General features: G+C 41.0%; 2 protein-coding genes across 7 annotated transcripts in view; one reads left to right on the top strand and one right to left on the bottom strand.

The window, feature by feature from the left end:
• MCF2L2 (MCF.2 cell line derived transforming sequence-like 2) overlaps positions 1-19,691 on the top strand; it is a 265,733-nt gene that overhangs the window by 133,654 nt on the left and 112,388 nt on the right. For all 3 annotated transcript variants that reach the window (XM_006075321.4, XM_025287650.3, XM_044944273.2), the window contains 2 exons: positions 2,104-2,281; positions 10,976-11,067. In XM_006075321.4, the coding sequence (XP_006075383.2) occupies positions 2,104-2,281; positions 10,976-11,067 (270 nt within the window). The remainder of the gene's footprint in view (positions 1-2,103; positions 2,282-10,975; positions 11,068-19,691) is intronic.
• Positions 1-19,691, bottom strand: part of B3GNT5 (UDP-GlcNAc:betaGal beta-1,3-N-acetylglucosaminyltransferase 5) — a 77,640-nt gene that overhangs the window by 30,809 nt on the left and 27,140 nt on the right. The gene's annotated exons all lie outside the window — the stretch shown is intronic.

Below are 19,691 nucleotides of genomic sequence, written 5' to 3' on the forward strand. Positions count from 1 at the left end.
TGAAAAGAAGAGAAGCAAAAGGCAAAGGAGAAAAGGAAAGATACACTCATTTGAATATCCAAAGAATAGCAAGGAGAAATAAGAAAGCCTTCCTCAGTGATCAGTGCAAAGAAATAGAGGAAAACAACAGAATGGGAAAGACTAGAGATCTCTTCAAGAAAATTAGAGATACAAAGAAATGTTTCATGCAAAGATGAGCACAATAAAGGACAGAAATGGTATGGACCTCACAGAAGCAGAAGATATTAAGAAGAGGTAGCAAGAATACACAGAAGAACTATACAAAAAAGATCTTCATGACCCAGATAATCACAATGGTGTGATCACTCACCTAGAGCCAGACATCCAGGAATGCGAAGTCAAGTGGGCCTTAGGAAGCATCACTACGAATAAAGCTAGTGGAGGCGATGGAATTCCAGTTGAGCTATTTCAAATCCTAAAAGATGATGCTGTGAAAGTGCCGCACTCAATATGCCAGCAAATTTGGAAAACTCAGTAGTGGCCACAGGACTGGAAAAGGTAAGTTTTCATTCCAATCCCTAAGAAAGGCAATGCCAAAGAATGATCAACTACCTCACAATTGCACTCATCTCACACACCAGCAAAGTAATGCTCAAAATTCTCCAAGCCAGGCTTCAACAGTACATGAACCGTGAACTTCCAGATGTTCAAGGTAGATTTAGAAAAAGCAGAGGAACCAGAGATCAAATTGCCAACATCTGTTGGATCATCAAAAAAGTGGGAGAATTTCAGAAAAGCATCTACTTTGGCTTTATTGACTATGCCAAAGCCTTTGACTGTGTGGATCACAACAAACTGTGGAAAATTCTTTGAGAGACGGGAATACCAGACCACCTGACCTGCCTCCTGAGAAATCTGTATGCAGGTGAGGAAGCAACAGTTAGAACTGGACATGGAACAACAGACTGGTTCCAAATTGGGAAAGGAGTACGTCAAGTCTGTATATTGTCACCCTGCTTATTTAACTTATATGCAGAGTACATCATGAGAAATGCCAGATTGGATGAAGCACAAGCCGGAATTAAGATTGCTGGGAGAAATATTAATAACCTCAGATATGCAGATGATACCACCCTTATGGCAGAAAGCAAAGAACTAAAGAGCCTCTTGATGAAAGTGAAAGACGAGAGTGAAAAAGTTGGCTTAAAACTCAACATTCAGAAAACTGAGATCATGGCATCTGGTCCCATCACTTCATGGCAAATAGATGGGGAAACAGTGGAAATAGTGGCTGACTTTATTTTGGGGGGCTCCAAAATCACTGCAGATGGTGACTGCAGCCATGAAATTAAAAGATGCTTGCTCCTTGGAAGAAAAGTTATGGCCAATCTAGACAGCATATTAAAAAGCAGAGACATTACTTTGCCAACCAAGGTCCATCTAGTCAAAGCTTTGTTTTTTCCAGTAGTCCTGTATGGATGTGAAAGTTGGACTATAAAGAAAGCTGAGTGCCAAAGAACTGATGTTTTTGAACTGTGGTATTGGAGAAGACTCTTGAGAGTCCCTTGGACTGCAAGGAGATCCAACCTGTCCATACTAAAGGAAATCAGTCCTGAATATTCATTGGAAGGACTGGTTTTGAAGCTGAAACTACAATTCTTTGGCCACCTGATGCAAAGAACTGACTCATTTGAAAAGACCCTGATGCTGGGAAAGATTGAAGGTGGGAGAAGGGGACGACAGAGGATGAGATGGTTGGATGGCATCACCCACTCAATGGACATGAGTTTGAGTAAGCTCTGGGAGTTGGTGATGTCGACAGGGAAGCCTGGCCTGCTGCAGTCCATTGGGTGGCAAAGAGTCGGATACGACTGAGTGACTGAACTGAGCTGAACTGAACTGAATCACTCGGTGCCTGGCAGTGTTCCAGGTGCTGGAGATAAGGTGGTGAAAAGAATACAACCGCTGACAATCAAGTGGGAGGTACATGCTCTTAGAATCACAATTCTGTACAAGGCAAGATATGCAATGACCTGCATATGGATGCTCAGAGAAGAGGGGAAGATGAGAGAAAGGGAATGCCTCTTGTTCTCAGATTCAGTGCACAGCCACCAGCTCATGATCTACTTTTTTTTCCCATAGGCTAAAGCCCAGAAAGTCCTGCAGAAGCTGAGCGACGTGCAGGAATTATTTCACAAGAGACAAATGAGTCTGATGAAACTGGCAGCCAGACAGACTCGCCCAGTGCAACCCGTGGCCCCCCATCCTGAGTCCTCCCCAAAATGGGTGTCACCAAAAATCAGCCAGCCCTCCACCTTGGGTGAGTTATTTGGGGAAGGAAGTTGTGTGGTTTTATGTTTCATCCATGCTCATGAGGATTTAGATTATGCTTATTTAAGATGCATAATGGTCACTGTTTCAACAGATATTATATAAGATATGGAATAGTACAGGCATTGAAGACTTATAAATTTAGGTAAAACTGAATGCCTGGATGCCAGGAGAAGTTCACAGTCTAGTAGAAGAACAATATAAATGCATGAATAGGATTAGCATAAAAAAAGCTTCATTAAAAACCTTTAAAAGGCCAACAAGATTCTGTTAGCAAAAGAGTGGTAAAATTGGCTCTTTGAAAAAAATAAAAAGATGAGTCCTTACATCAATCCTCCATGGTCTTGATTACTATAGCCTACTAATAAGACTTGAGATTAGGTAGTATAAGTCTTCCAACTTTGTTATTTTTCAAGATTGTTTTGGCTATTTTAGGTCCTTTTCATTTCCATATAAATTGTAAAATCACCTTTCAGTTTCTTCTGGGATGAATATGTAGATCACTGAATGAATATATAGTTCAGTTTGGGGAGAACTTTTATCTCACCAATGTTCAATCTTTCAACTTATAAATGTTATAATGTTCCATTTATTTAGGTCTTCTTTAATTTTCCTCAACAATATAGTAGTTTTGAGTGTAAAGATCTTAAATATGTCATGTTTTTAAAAAGCTGTATGATAAATGGAATTTACCATATATAACTATTATCAATAGGAATATATTTCTGTATAGAAATGTAATCATATCACCTGTAAATAAGGACAGTTTTACTTCTGTTTCAGTCTTTACGCTTTTTTCCTCCTTGCCTGATGATAATGGCTGGAACTTTTAGTAGAACGTTGAATAGAAGTGTTAAGATCAGATATCCATGATTCTTCCCAGTTTGTAGGGAAAGAACTTATTGTTCACCTTGAAGTATATGTTAGCAGTAAGTTTTTCACAGATGTACTTTATGAGATTGAGAAAGTTCCCTTCTATTCCAGTTTGTTAAGAGTTTTATCATGAATGATTGTTGAATTTTTCAGATGCTCTCTTTGGTGCATATAGTTAGTTACTAGTAGTTGCTCAGTAGTGTCCGACTCTTTGCGACCACATGGACTATGGCCCTCTGCCGCCGCCGCCGCCAAGTTGCTTCAGTCATGTCCGACTCTGTGCAACCCCATAGACGGCAGCCCACCAGGCTTCTCCGTCCATGGGATTCTCCAGGCAAGAACACTGGAGTGGGCTGCCATTTCCTTCTCCAACGCATGAAAGTGGAAAGTGAAAGTGAAGTCGCTCAGTCGTGTCTGACTCTTAGCAACCCTACGGACTGCAGCCTACCAGGCTCCTCCATCCATGGGATTTTCCGGGCAACAGTACTGGAGTGGGGTGCCATTGCCTTCTCCCTGTGGCCCTCCAGGCTCCTCTATCCATGGAATTCTCCAGGCAAGAATACTGGAGTGATTTGCCATTTCCTTCTCCAGGAGATCTTCCCAACCAAGGGATCAAAATTGCCTCGCTTTTGTCTCCTGCATTGGCAGGCAGGTTCTTTACCACTAGTGCCACCTGGGAAGTGCTATGTATGATTTTTCTCCTTTATTGGTTTATATGGTGGATTACAGTGATTTATTTTTATATGTTAAAACAATCATGCATTCTGGGTAAACATGCTTGGATATTTTATATATATATATAATTTGTTGCCACATATATTTTGAAACTCATTGAGCATGCACAGATTCATAATTATTTTATCTTGCAGATATATTGGCCCTTTTATAATAATGAAATATCATCCTTTCCCTTCTTATCTTTAGTAATAGGCCCTATATTGAAGTCTACTTTGTCAGATATTAATATTGCCATTCCAGCTTTTTATGCTTAATGTTTACATGATACACTTTTTCCATTCTTCTATTTCTGACTTTATTTTTAAAGTATATTTCTTATACACAGCTTTACTTGGGTCTCCCCTTTTAAAAACATTATGTTAACTTCTATCTTCTAATTAGAGTGTTTAATTGATTTTACATAATATGTAATTATTGATATAGTTGGATTTAGAGCTACTATTTCATTATTTGTTCTCTATTTGTCTCATACTTTTTTTATTCCTCTTATCTCCTTTCTTGACTTTTTTGAGGTTAGCCATTTTTTAGTATTCTATTTTAATTCCTCTACTGACTTTTTACATCAGATCAGATCAGATCAGATCAGTCGCTCAGTCATGTCCAACTCTTTGCGACCCCATGAATCGCAGCACACCAGGCCTCCCTGTCCATCACCAACTCCCGGAGTTCACTCAGACTCAGGTCCATCGAGTCAGTGATGCCATCCAGCCATCTCATCCTCTGTCATCCCCTTCTCCTCGTGCCCCCAATCCCTCTCAGCATCAGAGTCTTTTCCAATGAGTCAACTCTTTGCATGAGGTGGCCAAAGTACTGGAGTTTCAGCTTTAGCATCATTCCTTCCAAAGAAATCCCAGGGCTGATCTCCTTCAGAATGGACTGGTTGGATCTCCTTGCAGTCCAAGGGACTCTCAAGAGTCTTCTCCAACACCACAGTTCAAAAGCATCAATTCTTCGGTGCTCAGCCTTCTTCACAGTCCAACTCTCACATCCATACATACACACATACCTTTTTGCATTGTTTTTCCCCCAGTGTTTCTTCTAGGTATTACCATGTGTATCCCTAATTTCTCACAATCTACTTTAAATTAATATTGTAGCACATTGTGTAAATACAGGAAATTTGCACCAGTATAGTTGCATATGCCGTTTAATCATCTTCTGTGCTATTCTTATCCTAAATATTACGTCAACATATGTTACATACCCCAATATTGTGTTATAATTTTTGCTTTAAACAGGAATATATCTTTCAACAAAATTTGGGGAAAGGATGAAAAAAGGAACAAATATATAGATAATTTTATATTTACTTCCTATTCACCATTTCTGATGTTCTTTATTCCTTATTGAATTACCATCCTGTATTTTGTCTCTTCTGGCTGAAAACCTTCCTTTGGCATTTCTTGTTTTGCAGGTCTGTTTGCAACAAATTCTTTCAGTTTTTATTTATCTGAAAATTATGGGGTCTTTTGATAACTCTCCATTTAATACAATTTACAGTCCCTGTCTCCTACCACATATTAAGCTTTTTAGAATTAAAAAGTTGATAACAGTTCAGTGTTATAACTTTAGTGTTTAGTTCACTAAACTCACAGTTTTGTGAATTTCTTTCCAGAATTTTTCATACACACACACATACATACACATGTACACTCAGACACACTTATGCATGCACACCACAGATACACACAGACATGCACACACGGAGACATCTTTGGATGGTTGGAAACAGGGCTTGGTTCTCCTGACCTCTTATATAGGGCACTTTCCCAAAGCTAATTATAATCCTTTATATGACTTTGCTTCCCTCATTATTATTATTATTATTATTTGGATTTCCCTCATTATTTTAAAGGACATATATTTGTTACAAATAAACAAAGCATGACGATAAATTGTTTCTTAGCCTTTCAAACACAAGACTTCACAGTAATTAATGATCCTAGGATCCACAGATCTTTGACATGTCTGAACAGGTACTGTGGACTTTGGTCAGGCGATTTGCTTATTTTGTATAATGCTCCTATGCTTTTGTTTTGGAGATTAACCACTGAGTGTGGATTCTAGCTGGTTGACAACAGGATTGTCGAACACATTCATCTGACTCCTTAGTAACTGAGTCCATGCCAAGATAAAGTATTATATTTCACAGTGTAAGGAACATGGTCAGGGCCACATAGAGGTGGGAGCTGGAATCTCAGCTCTGACTCTTGGTAGCCAAGTATCTTGGGTACTCTGAACCTCTCTGAAGTACACAAGGAATGTGAAAACATTCTTTTGTGGCATGTGTGCCCATTTGTGTCTGACTCTTTGCAACCCCATGGGCTGCAGCCTGTCAGACTCCTCTGTCCATGGTGTTTTCTAGGCAGGAATACTGGAGTGGCTTGCCATTTCCTACTCCAGGGGATCTTGCCAACCCAGGGATTGAACTTGCATCTTCTGTGTCTCTTGCATTGGCAGATGGATTCTTTACCACTGTGCCACCTGGGAAGCCCCCTTCTGTGGCTATGCTGCTGCTGTTGCTAAGTCACTTCAGTCGTGTCTGACTCTGTGCGACCCCATAGGTGGCAGCCTACCAGGCTCCCCCGTCCCTGGGATTCTCCAGGCAAGAACACTGGAGTGGGTTGCCATTTCCTTCTCCAAAGCACGAAAGCGAAAAGTGAAAGTGAAGTCGCTCAGTCGTGTCTGACTCTTCGTAACCCCATGGACTGCAGCCTACCAGGCTCCTCCGCCCATGGGATTTTCCAGGCAAGAGTACTGCAGTAGGGTGCCATTGCCTTCTCCGTCTGTGGATATAATAGTAGCTAAAATATACTGAGTGCTTACCAAGACCTAAACACTTTGTGCATATTAATTCACTAAGGCCTCACACATACATACATACTCTTCAGTTTAGTTCAGTCGCTCAGTCATGTCTGACTCTTTGCGACCCAATGAATCACAGCACACCAGGCCTCCCTGTCCATCACCAACTCCCAGAGTCCACCCAAACTCATGTCCATCGAGTCGGTGATGCCATCCAGCCATCTCATCCTCTATCGTCCCCTTCTCCTCCTGCCCCCAATCCCTCCCAGCATCAGGGTCTTTTCCAATGAGTCAACTCTTCTCATGAGGTGGCCAAAGTACTGGAGTTTCAGCTTCAACATCAGTCCTTCCAATGAACACCCAGGAACTGATCTCCTTTAGGGTGGACTGGTTGGATCTCCTTGCAGTCCAAGGGACTCGCAAGAGTCTTCTCCAGCACCACAGTTCAAAAGCATCAATTCTTCAGCACTCAGCTTTCTTCACAGTCCAACTCTCACATTCATACATGACCACTGGAAAAACCATAGCCTTGACTAGACGGACCTTTGTTGGCAAAGTAATGTCTCTGCTTTTGAATATGCTATCTAGATTGGTCATAACTTTCCTTCCAAGGAGTAAGTGTCTTTTAATTTCATGGCTGCAATCACCATCTGCAGTGATTTTGGAGCCCAGAAAAATAAAGTCTGACACTGTTTCCACTGTTTCCCCATCTATTTGCCATGAAGTGATGGGACCAGATGCCATGATCTTCATTTTCTGAATGGTGAGCTTTAAGCCAACTTTTTCACTCTCCTCTTTCACTTTCATCAAGAGGCTTTTTAGTTCCTCTTCACTTTCTGCCATAAGGGTGGTGTCATCTGCATATCTGAGGTTATTGATATTTCTCCCGGCAATCTTGATTCCAGCTTGTGCTTCTTCCAGCCCAGCGTTTCTCATGATGTACTTTGCTATAAGTTAAATAGGCAGGGTGACAATATACAGCCTTGATGTATTCCTTTTCCTATTTGGAACCAGTCTGTTGTTCCATGTCCAGTTTTAACTGTTGCTTCCTGACCAGCATATCGGTTTCTCAAGAGGCAGGTCAGGTGGTCTGGTATTCCCATCTCTTTCAGAATTTTCCACAGTTTATTGTGATCCACACAGTCAAAGGCTTTGGCCTAGTCAATAAAGTAGCTTGAACATCTGGAAGTTCATGTTTCACATATTGCTGAAGCCTGGCTTGGAGAATTTTGAGCATTACTTTACTAGTGTGTGAGATGAGTGCAATTGTGTGGTACTTTGAGCATTCTTTGGCATTGCCTTTCTTTGGGGTTGGAATGAAAACTGACCTTTTCCAGTCCTGTGGCCACTGCTGAGTTTTCCAAATTTGCTGGCATATTGAGTGCAGCACTTTCACAGCATCATCTTTCAGGATTTCAAATAGCTCAACTGGAATTCCATCACCTCCACTAGCTTTGTTCATAGTGATGCTTCCCAAGGCCCACTTGACTTCACATTCCAGAATGTCTGGCTCTAGGTGAGTGAGAAAACCATCATGATTATCTGGGTCATAAAGATCTTTTTTGTACAGTTCTTCTGTGTATTCTTGCCACCTCTTCTTAATATCTTCTGCTTCTGTTAGGTCCATACCATTTCTGTCCTTTATCGAGCCCATCTTTGCATGATATGTTCCCTTGGTATCTCCAATTTTCTTGAAGAGAAAGTACCGCACAATTGCACTCATTTCACATGCTAGTAAAGTAATGCTCAAAATTCTCAAGCCAGGCTTCAGCAATACGTGAACTGTGAACTTCCAGATGTTCAAGCTGGATTTAGAAAAGGCAGAGGAACCAGAGATCAAATTGCCAACATCTTTGTTGGATCATCGAAAAAGTGAGAGAATTTCAGAAAAGCATCTATTTCGCTTTATCGACTACACCAAAGCCTTTGACTGTGTGGATCACAACAAACTATGGAAAACTTACAGAGATGGGAATACCAGACCACCTGACCTACCTCCTGAGAAATCTGTATGCAGGTGAGGAAGCAACAGTTAGAACTGGACATGGAACAACAGACTGGTTCCAAATCAGGAAAGGAGTACATTAAGGCTGGCTTAAAATTCAACATTCAGAAAATGAAGATCATGGCATCTGGTCCCATCACTTCATGGCAAATAGATGGGGAAACAATGGAAACAGTGAGATACTTTATTTGGGGGGGCTCCAAAATCACTGCAATTGGTGACTGCTGACACAAAATTAAAAGACACTTTCTCCTTGGAAGAAAAGTTATGACCAACCTAGATAGCACATTAAAAAGCAGAGACATTATTTTGCCAACCATAGTCTGTCTAGTCAAAGCTATGGTTTTTCTAGTAGTCATGTATGGATGTGAAAGTTGGACTATAAAGAAAGCTGAGTGCTGAAGAATTGATGGTTTTGAACTGTGTTGTTAGAGAAGACTTTTGAGAGTCCCTTGGACAGCAGGAGATCCAACCAGTCCAGCCTAAAGGAAATCAATCCTGAATATTTATTGGAAGGACTGATGCTGAAGCTGAAACTGTAATACTTTGGCCACCTGATGTGAAGAACTGACTCATGTGAAAACACCCTGATGCTGCAAAAGATTGAGAGCGGGAGGAGAAGGGATGACAGAGGATGAGGTGATTGGATGGCATCACCACCTCAATGTACATGAGTTCGAGTAAACTCTGGGCGTTGGTAATGGACAGGAAGGCCTGGCATGCTGCAGTCCATGGGGTCACAAAGATTGGACATGACTGAGGACTGAACTGAAGTGAACTGAAGCTAAGGCTCTTTGATAATGTATGCTTCATACGTGGAAGAGCAAAACTTGAGTTCTGGCAACATTGCTCCCACGTCCTTGCCTTTAACTTCACTGCTGTACTTAACAGAGTTAAGGGGAAGTGGTTCTCAGTCATGGGTATTGCCAATCAGTATATGCATTTCTAGCTTCCTGTTACTATGCCTAGAATCATTCAGGTTACAGAGATCCTGCAGAGAACGAGGAGCCCAGTGGGTTGTCCATTGTTATAAAATAGATTCAGCAGTCATACAACCTGGGGCAGCTATCTGTGCACTTCACTACAGATTTCAATGTAACATGTTTAGAAAACCCGCAGAAAGATCAAGGGGGCTTCCAGTTGACTCACAGAGGCTTGGGAGGGCCTCTGGAGGCAAGACAGTCAACCTCCATCAAGTCTGCCACACATAAGCATCCGGGTGGTATTGGTGACATTAGGTGGATGACATTTTGGCCACCAGACCTAGAAATGCTCATATCCTGTCCTGGGTTAATCGCATGTATCCTGTGAGTTTCCCAAAGGGACTGTATATACAAGGGTGGTGATGGTGACCAGTAAGAACGTAAAGTACCACTTACTTACTAGTCTTGTAGTCATTACCCCCAGGGCAGCCTTCTGGTAAAACTGGGTTAGAAAGCTACAAATCTAACCAGGGCTTCTCCTCCCCAAATCCCAATCTTACTGCCAAATGACCGTGGAGGTTGAAGACGGCTATTTCCCAGGTGTCTTAGTGCCTGGTGGGAAGGAGAGGAGGGAGAGAGAATGATTGAGAGGTAAGAGTAGGAGCAAGCCTGCCCAATTTCCTCCAGACTCAGCAGATTCTTCACACAGTCATCCTGTCCACTAATAAATGCAATTGCATCAGTTCTGGAATGCAACTGTTAGATCATTAGGTTAGCAACAATTTCTATCCTCTTACATAATCATAGTGTGTTTAAATGGTAAGATTTTAGTATTTTTCAAATTTTCCCTTAATAATCACTAATTAATTACCTGTATAATGGAAAGAACACACTCAGTAGAATGTGGTACCTAGAATTCAATCTTCCAATCCAAGAACAACATCAAGTGCAATGTCATACATTGCAAATGAAAATGCTAAAGCATCAGTGTATAAACAGAACCCATGAAGCTTAGAATAGTTAAGGAAGACTTCATGAAGAAAACAACTTTTTAACTGGGCCTTAAAAATGGGAATGATGGAAACTATCATTTTTACCACGTTACCTTGATTGGTTGCAGTTTGATTTTTTCTCTTTGGATCAAGTGCCTGGGATCAAGGACTCTTTCTTTTCTGCATCTCATCTTCACCTCCAATTTCATCTACTATTTTGAAAATCACTGTAGCAGCTCAATTAAGCTTTGTTAATCAACTACATCAGCATGATCCAAGTCAGGCTAAGTGCTCTGAGTTATTAGCCAACTGGCCAAATTAATGGCAGGTTTCCTTTATCTCTCTAGTTCCTCATCAGAAAACATCTGAAGAACCTTATGCAGAGACAGATTTAAACTCAGAGGAAAAGGAAGATGATGAGACTAAATCTGAAGTCAAGGTAAGATCACCTTTCCTTTACTGATAGAAATTTCTGACATGTATAAGAGTGCTGCCATCAGTCAGTCAGTTCAGTCGCTCAGTCGTGTCCGACTCTTTGCGACCCCATGAATTGCAGCATGCCAGGCCTCCCTGTCCATCACCAACCCCCCGAGTTCGCTCAAACTCATGTCCATCGAGTCAGTGATGCCATCCAGCCATCTTATCCTCTGTCGTCCCCTTTTCCTGCTGCCATAATTATCAATAAACCAATAAATTGTGTTTCCCTATTTTATATCTATCGTCACCCCCAGAAGATGTGCCCATAAAGGCACATAGCACAGTTTAGCGCTCCTAAGAGATGAGCTTTGTCGAATTGCTTCCTTTTCTTAATTGCAGCTAAAAATGAAAAGCCGTTTGGTCATACATAACTGGGGCTTCCCAGGTGGCGCTAGTGGTAAAGAACCACTAGTGCAGGAGACAGAAGAGACATGGGTTTGATCCCTGGGTCAGGAAGATCCCCTGGAGGAGGGCATAACAACCCACTCCAGCATTCTTGCCTAGAGAATCCCATGGATAGAGGAGCCTGGCGGGCTACAGTCCATGAGGTTGCAAAGAGTCAGTCACGACTAAAGCAACTTAGCATAGCACATACAGCATAATGTACATGATTGTTGGTAGATAATGTTTTATTGAAGAAAAAATCATTTTATTCATGCCTATAATCTGACTTCATATTTAAAATTGGTAGAACAGTGTATGCTTTATATATATATATAAGAGCATGACAAAATTGCATACAGCTACACATACACACACACACACACACACGCACACAGCTGATGAACTCTGAATAAGCACTGTGGATTGTGCCAAAGTCATTTTCTTGCTTTTAATACTATACTCTAGTTGTGTGAGATGTTAACATTTGAGGAGGTTGGGGGAAGAATTCATGGGACTTACCTGTACATTTATTTGTAAACTCATGTGAATCTGCAATTATTTCAAAATAAAAGTTTTGTTTTTTTTTTAATAAGCATAAGCTTTGGAATCTGGCAGACCTAGATGTAAGCAATATAACCTCTCTACACCTCAGTTTCTCATCTATAAAACTGGTAATAACAACAGCTACCTCCTGAATTATGAATTATGAATATGTATTGTTGTTTAGCAACCCCAGAACAGATCCCCTTTCCTCTGCCTCACTGAAAAATTAAATATCTGGCTGACTCAATGGTTCTGAAACACAAGCCAGTAGACTGTGGGCTCAAATGTACTTCACCAGTAGTTCATATTCATCATTCCTAATGTGTCCAAATCTAGGTCCCCCCAACAGAGAATCCACTGACCATTAAGGAGTCAGGCAGAAAGCAAGTCACAGGCTTTTCTTCCTGGAGGCAGATACAATGTGGGAACTAGTTCCCAGCAGACTTTTCCTAGAAAGTTGCATTCATCTGTGTTTGTTCAGCCATCCTTCTGTATTCCAGGCAGACGAGGGCACTGTTATTGCTGTTTTAGCATCCCTGATAGTTGTAGGTATTACATCACCATGTCTTCCAGAGTTAGCAAACAGTTTGCAACTTCATACAGTCTTATACAAAAAATTTTTTTTGTCAATGTCTTTGTCTGGTTTTGGTATCAGGGTAATGGTGGCTTCATAGAATAACTTTGGGAGTGTTTCTTCCTCTTCAGCCTTTTAGAAAAGTTTGAGAATGATCAGTGTAAGTTCTTATTTGTATGTGTGGTAGAATTCCCCAGTGAAGCCCTCTGGTCCTGGACTTTTGTTTGCAATGAGTTTTGATCATTATTATTATTATGGATTCTATCTCACTTTCAGTGATCAATCTTCTCAGACTATCTATTTCTTCTTGATTCAGTTTTAGTGGGCTGTATGTTTCTAAAAGCTTGTCAATTTCCTCTAGGTTGTCCAATTTGTTGGCATATAATTATTCATAGTATCATACAGTCTTGGTCAAACATTTTTTGAAATGGGCAAATGTAAATAAACTTCACCTGACTTAACAATCATGAAGTCTGTGAAATCATTAAGTTATATAAAAAGGGTTTAACTATGATCACCTTCAAAACTGAGCATCAATCTACCCTTTTCTGTACCCTGATCTCCAGAGAATGTCATCTTTGAAGGTGAGGTCTGTGTCAAGTGCATCAGAGCCCAGATTGGGTACCTGAACTCATATGTCATTGCATTGACTCACAATGTGATTTCAGCTCATTTAATATCTCTGTGACCTACTTTGCCTATCTTTAGACAGCATATTTATGACCTGCAAATTTTTTTGTTATTTATTTTTAATTGAAGGATAATTGCTTTACAGTATTGTGTTGGTTTCTACCAAACATAAACATGAATCAGCCATAGATTTACAATACTTTATAAAGATGCCATGGGAGTTGTCAGTATGTAAAGGTTCTCATATGTAAGAATTCAAATTAGAGTAAATTATTTCAATAATTATAAACAATATGAGTGCTATTGTTTTATTTGCTGTAAAAGAAAAAAAAAGGAAATATTGTCAGTAAAATAAAGCACATTTCCTCAGGGAAAACCTCAAAGTATTTAAGGCCAAAGGTTTCCATAAGCTATATTTATCATTTACTCTGATACTGCTGCTGTTACTGCTAAGTCGCTTCAGTCGTGTCTGACTCTGTGCGACCCCATAGACAGAAGCCCACCAGGCTCCCCCGTCCCTGGGATTCTCCAGGCAAGAACACTGGAGCGGGTTGCCATTTCCTTCTCCAATGCATGAAAGTGAAAAGGGAAAGTGAAGTCACTCAGTCGTGTCCGACTCTTCGCGACCCCATGGACTGCAGCCTACCAGGCTCCTCCGTCCATGGGATTTTCCAGGCAAGAGTACTGGAGTGGGGTGCCATTGCCTTCTCTGACTCTGATATTACATACTGGTAAAAATAAACAGTGCAGGAACAGGGGTGGCTATAGACAGAGGCCAACAGGGTTGGAAATGTTGAGTAGGATTCAGAAAACTCTGACCACCAAACCTCTGATTTCTTCCTTCTTCTGCTGTGCTGTTTGTTTAACTCAGGCTCCAAGCCCATCCTGCTAAGATGCTTGCTCCCACTGGGTTTAGGCAGACCACCAACAGCAGAGGTCCTCCTGAGCAGACACAGGTACAGGCTATCGCCATCCTTCTGTGCTTGTGTTGCTTTTTCCCTTGCTGTTGCCTTGTTTAGGCATTTAATGAAGGGCTTTTCTCACAAGAACTTATATGTTAACAGTCAAGGTAGAAAAGCAAGCAGAGTAGGAACAGAGGCTGCCAAACTTCCTCATTTTGGAGAACAGTGGCATGTCAGACTTTTGCTTCTAAAGCCCACAGCTATGAGAAGAGTAAGCAGAATCCACAGTCATGAACAATATAAGTAGGAAGATAGGAGATTTGTGCACTAAAGCCCCAAATCCTGGACCTAGAAATCAATTTAGAATCAGTAAAGGCAATTAGTGTTTCCCAAGGTGGGTGGTATAACCAGGAAAATCATCATTCTAAAATATGTAAGAAAACTAGTAAGAAAAAAGGTAAATTAGAAAAGAAGGTTTAGATACATGCCTGGATTGTTCAAAACAGGGACAAGGAAGTTGAATGACACCAAGAACAATCACTGATGCTTGTGTTTTATGGCCACTGTCGAAAGCAGATGACCAGGATAGGAGAACACGCATCTGCCTCCAGGTAACAATTCCGACATCTTTTAAGCCTTAGGCCAGGAATTCAAAGATGAAACGAAGCCACAGCCAGTCTAGGAGACTGAATCATAAGGTTGTGATAAATGTTCCTCCTTGCCCTCAAGAGGAAATGCTCATGGGTGGAAAAAAAAGCTTTAAACCCAAATCTTCATGATTGCTGCTGGAATACTGATACTACCTGCAGGTAAGATCATGATACAATTTTATCATCATCAGAGAATTCATTCCCAAAAAAGGTGTCCCCTGTTCTGTGGCAGGAGGATCTCTGGTGTGCCAGTTCACAAGAACTTGACAAGCTCAACTTGAGGAGGCAACTGAGACTCATGTGGCAGTCTGGCAGCTGTGAAGGCATGTGCTTGGCCCCCTGACACTGTCTCTGGGAAAGCCACAGTGGAGTCATTTGCTGTGGTTGCTGGCAGTAGTGAAGTGGCTACTTTCTGTCTTTCATGTCACCAGTTGGAAGTTGAAAGCATGACTCACCGAGGCTGCTTTCCCTGGGCTGTGCATATCACTGCCTCTTTGAAGCTGTAAGGAAGCCAAAGGCTGATGAGAGTTTTTTTCTTGAACACCAACCCTCAGGAAAAAGGAAGCACTGTTGGCCGTGAGCACCATGAACAATGTTTCTGGGCACCTATTAAAATAGCAAGGCCTTTTCAGGCTTCTGAGCAAACAGGCTCCTTCATAAAATTTTTTTAAAAGCATAAAAAGCCAAGGTAGAAAGAAAACTGAGCTGAGGGAATGGTTGCTACACTGACTGAGGGCCAGACATTATGCTGGGTCCTATGTATACCTGACTTCATCACTAGTCCTCAATTTGTGAGGAAGGTGACCCCTCCTTTGTTTTATCTGTGATGCTGTTGAGACTCGGAGAAACTAAGTGAGTTTCCCCAGGGCTCACACATCCAGTAAATGATTGAATTGGAATCTGAAATTAGCAGTTTACTTAATCTTGCATTTACTTTTCTATCTAATTTAACCTATCTACATTATAACTTACTTAATCTACCTAACTAGCAATTTACTTAACCTTTCATCCTCTAACTTTCCTCTTCTGCAAAATGCAGATAAAAAGTGACCTCCTCCAAGTGGCTGATTATATGAGTAATATATAGAAAGCACCTAGCATGATGCCTGGCATACAGAAGATTCTTAGTAATATTAGTTTCCCATTTAATCTTATATTTATTTAAAAACATAATAAACATAGAATAATCTGTATAAGAGATGAAAAGAAACTGAAAGAAGGTCAGATTCAGGTCTTAAATAGCTTCTCCTAATCTTGAATATGTATCTTTTTGTCAAATGATAACAGATCATGGCCAAATTCAGTTCATTGCTTTCTCACTCTTCTGAATCCCAGAATCTTTCATTTACCAGTTTCTCACCAAGAGAACTATGTGTACTATAAGCACATTTCACTGTTCACTTTCTGTGATGTTTTGAAGTCTGATCATTCTTAGAGATAATAAGAAATTCAAAGAATCCACCAAATCTTGAGCTCCCCAGCCAAGCTCTCTGATCAGTTTCTAGAATGAAGATTCTTAAGGTTTCCTATGTACTACAACCCTGAGAAGCTTATTCACAAAACAGATTCTCAGGCTCCAGCCACAGAGATGTTAATTCAGGAGGTCTGGGGTAGGGCCCAGGAATCTGAATTTTTAACTTGTGCATATGGTGATGAGAATGCAGGTGGTATAAGGACTGCACTTTTGGTCACATGGGGCTAAAGGCTATATGTGTAGGCCATTCAGATAAAGAAGAAATTATTAAGGTAAATATGGGTCTCATAGGCTAATACAAGGTCCAGAAGGTAGGAGAGTGAGGATGTGACTATATTCATCTTATGAGAATATATTTTTCACTGAAGGAACTACATGAAAAAAAAAAAAGAATAACAGTAAGACCACTGTTGGCTTTGCTCTTTGACCAATACAAAATTGACCTGACTAAAATATTTGATGTGTCCCATTTGGGTGGCTTATTCAGCTCAATTTAATAAATATCAAAGCTATTGCTAAGGGTCACATATGGGAAACAATTCTAACATGGGACCTAAACTCAAGAAACTTATAAGTTTCAGGGGAGAAACAACATATTTCTAATAATTTATAATACAAAGCAGAATGACATACCTCTGGTAAAAGAAATATCATGTATTAGAAGGCAGAAGTTTGAGTAAGCTCATGGACATGAGTTTGAGTAGGCTCCGGGAGTTGGTGATGGACAGGGAAGCCTGGCATGCTGCAGTCCATGGGGTCGCAAAGAGTCTGACACGACTGAGCGACTGAACTGAACTGAGAAGGCAGAAGAGGGGACAGTTCGTAGCAAGTATGTCGGGAACATTTATTCAAAGAAGGTGGCATTTGAACTTTAAAGAATAAGTACAGAGTAGCAGTCTGGATTCCTGGTGTTATATAGCAGTTTCCCACTAGCTAGCTATTTTATACATGGTAGTGTATATAGGTCAGTGCTACTCTCTGTTTGTCCATATTCTCCCTCTGGTGCTCTGTAACAACCTAGAGGGGTGGGATGGGGGTATCAAGAGGGAGGGGATAGATACTTATGGCTGATTTCCATTATCAGACACATATAGATGCTTATAGCTGATTTCTATTGTTATACAGCTGAAACCAACACAACACTGTAAAGCAAGTATCCTTCAACTGAAAATTTTAAAGAAAGAATAAATGCAACTTTGAACACAATGCAGTTGAAGCCACCAAGGTGAAAAGGCTACAAGCTGTGCAATTCCAGCTCTAGGACGTTCTTGAAAAGGCAGAACCCATGGAGACAGCAAAAGATCAGTGGTCACCAGGGGTTAGTGGGGAGGAGGGATAAACAGGCAGAGCACAGAGGAATTTTAGGGCAGAAAATTACTTTATGACCTGACTGTCAGTGCAGGTTCTTGTTTGCAGCAAGTATACCCTCTGGGGATGTGACGGTGGGGGCTGGGGACAAGGGATCTCTGCCTTCCATTCACTTTTGCATGCAACCTAAAACTGCTCTGAAAAATAAAACCTATTTAAAAAATAAAAAGAATAAATGCAACTTTGAAAGGTAGATAAGACAGAGAAGGCCAGTCCAGGATGGGGAAGGAGTAAAGCCTCAGAAATCTGAAGGGAGCATAGGCTATTCTGGGAATAGTCCAAGAAAACTGGGAAGGTAGACCAAAGACAGGTTGCTTAAGGCTTTGGTTGAGGGTTTTTGCCAACAAGGGCACCTGTGTACTGGCACGACATGGATACAGCAATGGAGAGTAAATTAGATGAAGACAGGCAGGCTGACCACCTGCCAGCAGTTGTCACAGTCTAGCTGAGATTTCGATGTTGAGAGCCGACTAATGGCAGTGGCAAAAAAAGAAGATGCGCAGAGCTCATACCCATTAGTCCACATGTTCCGCTGCACGCCCCCCCACCCCACCAGGAATACTCTAGACTGTTCAAGAAAGTTTGATGAATGAAGGAATAGATCAAGGCAGAGAAATAAGAGGATAGATTTAATGGGGAAGGAAAGGAAGATATTGAAGAGCCCTTCAAGTTTTTCATCTTGGATCCCTTAGGAGATGAATTTGTTAGCCAACATAGAGCACTCAGTTCAGTTCAGTTCAGTCACTCAGTCGTGTCTGACTCTTTGCCACCCCATGAACTGCAGCACGCCCGGCCTCCCTGTCCATCACCAACTCCTGGAGTTCACCCAAACTCATGTCCATTGAGTCAGTGATGCCATCCAAACATCTCATCCTCTGTTGTCCCCTTCTCTTACTGCCCTCAATCATTCCCAGCATCAGGGTCTTTTCAAATAAGTCAGCTCTTTGCATCAGGTGGCCAAAGTATTGGAGTTTCAGCTTCAACATCAGTCCTTCCAATGAACACTCAGGACTGATCTCCTTTAGGATGGACTGGTTGGATCTCCTTGTAGTCCAAGGGACTCTCAAGAGTCTTCTCCAACACCACAGTTCCAAAAGCATCAATTCTTCAGCGCTCAGCTTTCTTCACAGTCCAACTCTCACATCCATACATGACCACTGGAAAAACCATAGTTTGACTAGACAGACCTTTGTGGACAAAGTAATGTCTCTGCTTGTTAATATGCTGTCTAGATTGGTCATAACTTTCCTTCCAAAGAGTAAGTGTCTTTTAATTTCATGGCTGCAATCACCATCTGCAGTGATTTTGGAGCCCCAAAAAATAAAGTTTGATAATGTTTCCATGTTTCCCCATCTATTTCCCATGAAGTGATGGGACCAGATGCCATAATCTTCGTTTTCTGAATGTTGAGCTTTAAGCCAACTTTTTCACTCTCCTCTTTCACTTTCATTAAAAGGCTCTTTAGTTCTTTACTTTCTGCCATAAGGGTGGTGTCATCTGCATATCTGAGGTTATTGATATTTCTCCTGGAAATCTTGATTCCAGCTTGTGATTCATCCAGACCAGCGTTTCTCATGAAGTGCTCTGCATATAAGTTAAATAAGCAGGATGACAATATACAGCCTTGACGTATTCCTTTTCCTATTTGGAACCAGTCTGTTGTTCCATGTCCAGTTCTAACTGTTGCTTCCTGACCTGCATATTGGTTTCTCAAGAGGTTGGTCAGGTGGTCTGGGATTCCCATCTCTTTCAGAATTTTCCACAGTTTATTGTGATTTACAGACATGCAAAAATTGTTACACTAACATTTATGCATTAAAGTTAAAATCACATGAAATCAAACAACCCCAGAAAATTTAGGATGTATGGGCAACTTCCTTTCAGTGTCCTAGGCTTACTTATTTCCTTCACATTTTCTTGGTTGGGGAATGGCAGAACGGTATCCTGTGACATATTCCTTACTTTCTGATATTTTTAACAGAACTACAGACCTGCATATCATTGGTAAAACAATGTTTGCAGTTTTTTGAGAAGACATTTCCTTCCATAAACAAATATTAT

This window comes from Bubalus bubalis, chromosome 1, assembly GCF_019923935.1.
Source record: "Bubalus bubalis isolate 160015118507 breed Murrah chromosome 1, NDDB_SH_1, whole genome shotgun sequence".
NCBI lineage: Eukaryota > Metazoa > Chordata > Mammalia > Artiodactyla > Bovidae > Bubalus > Bubalus bubalis.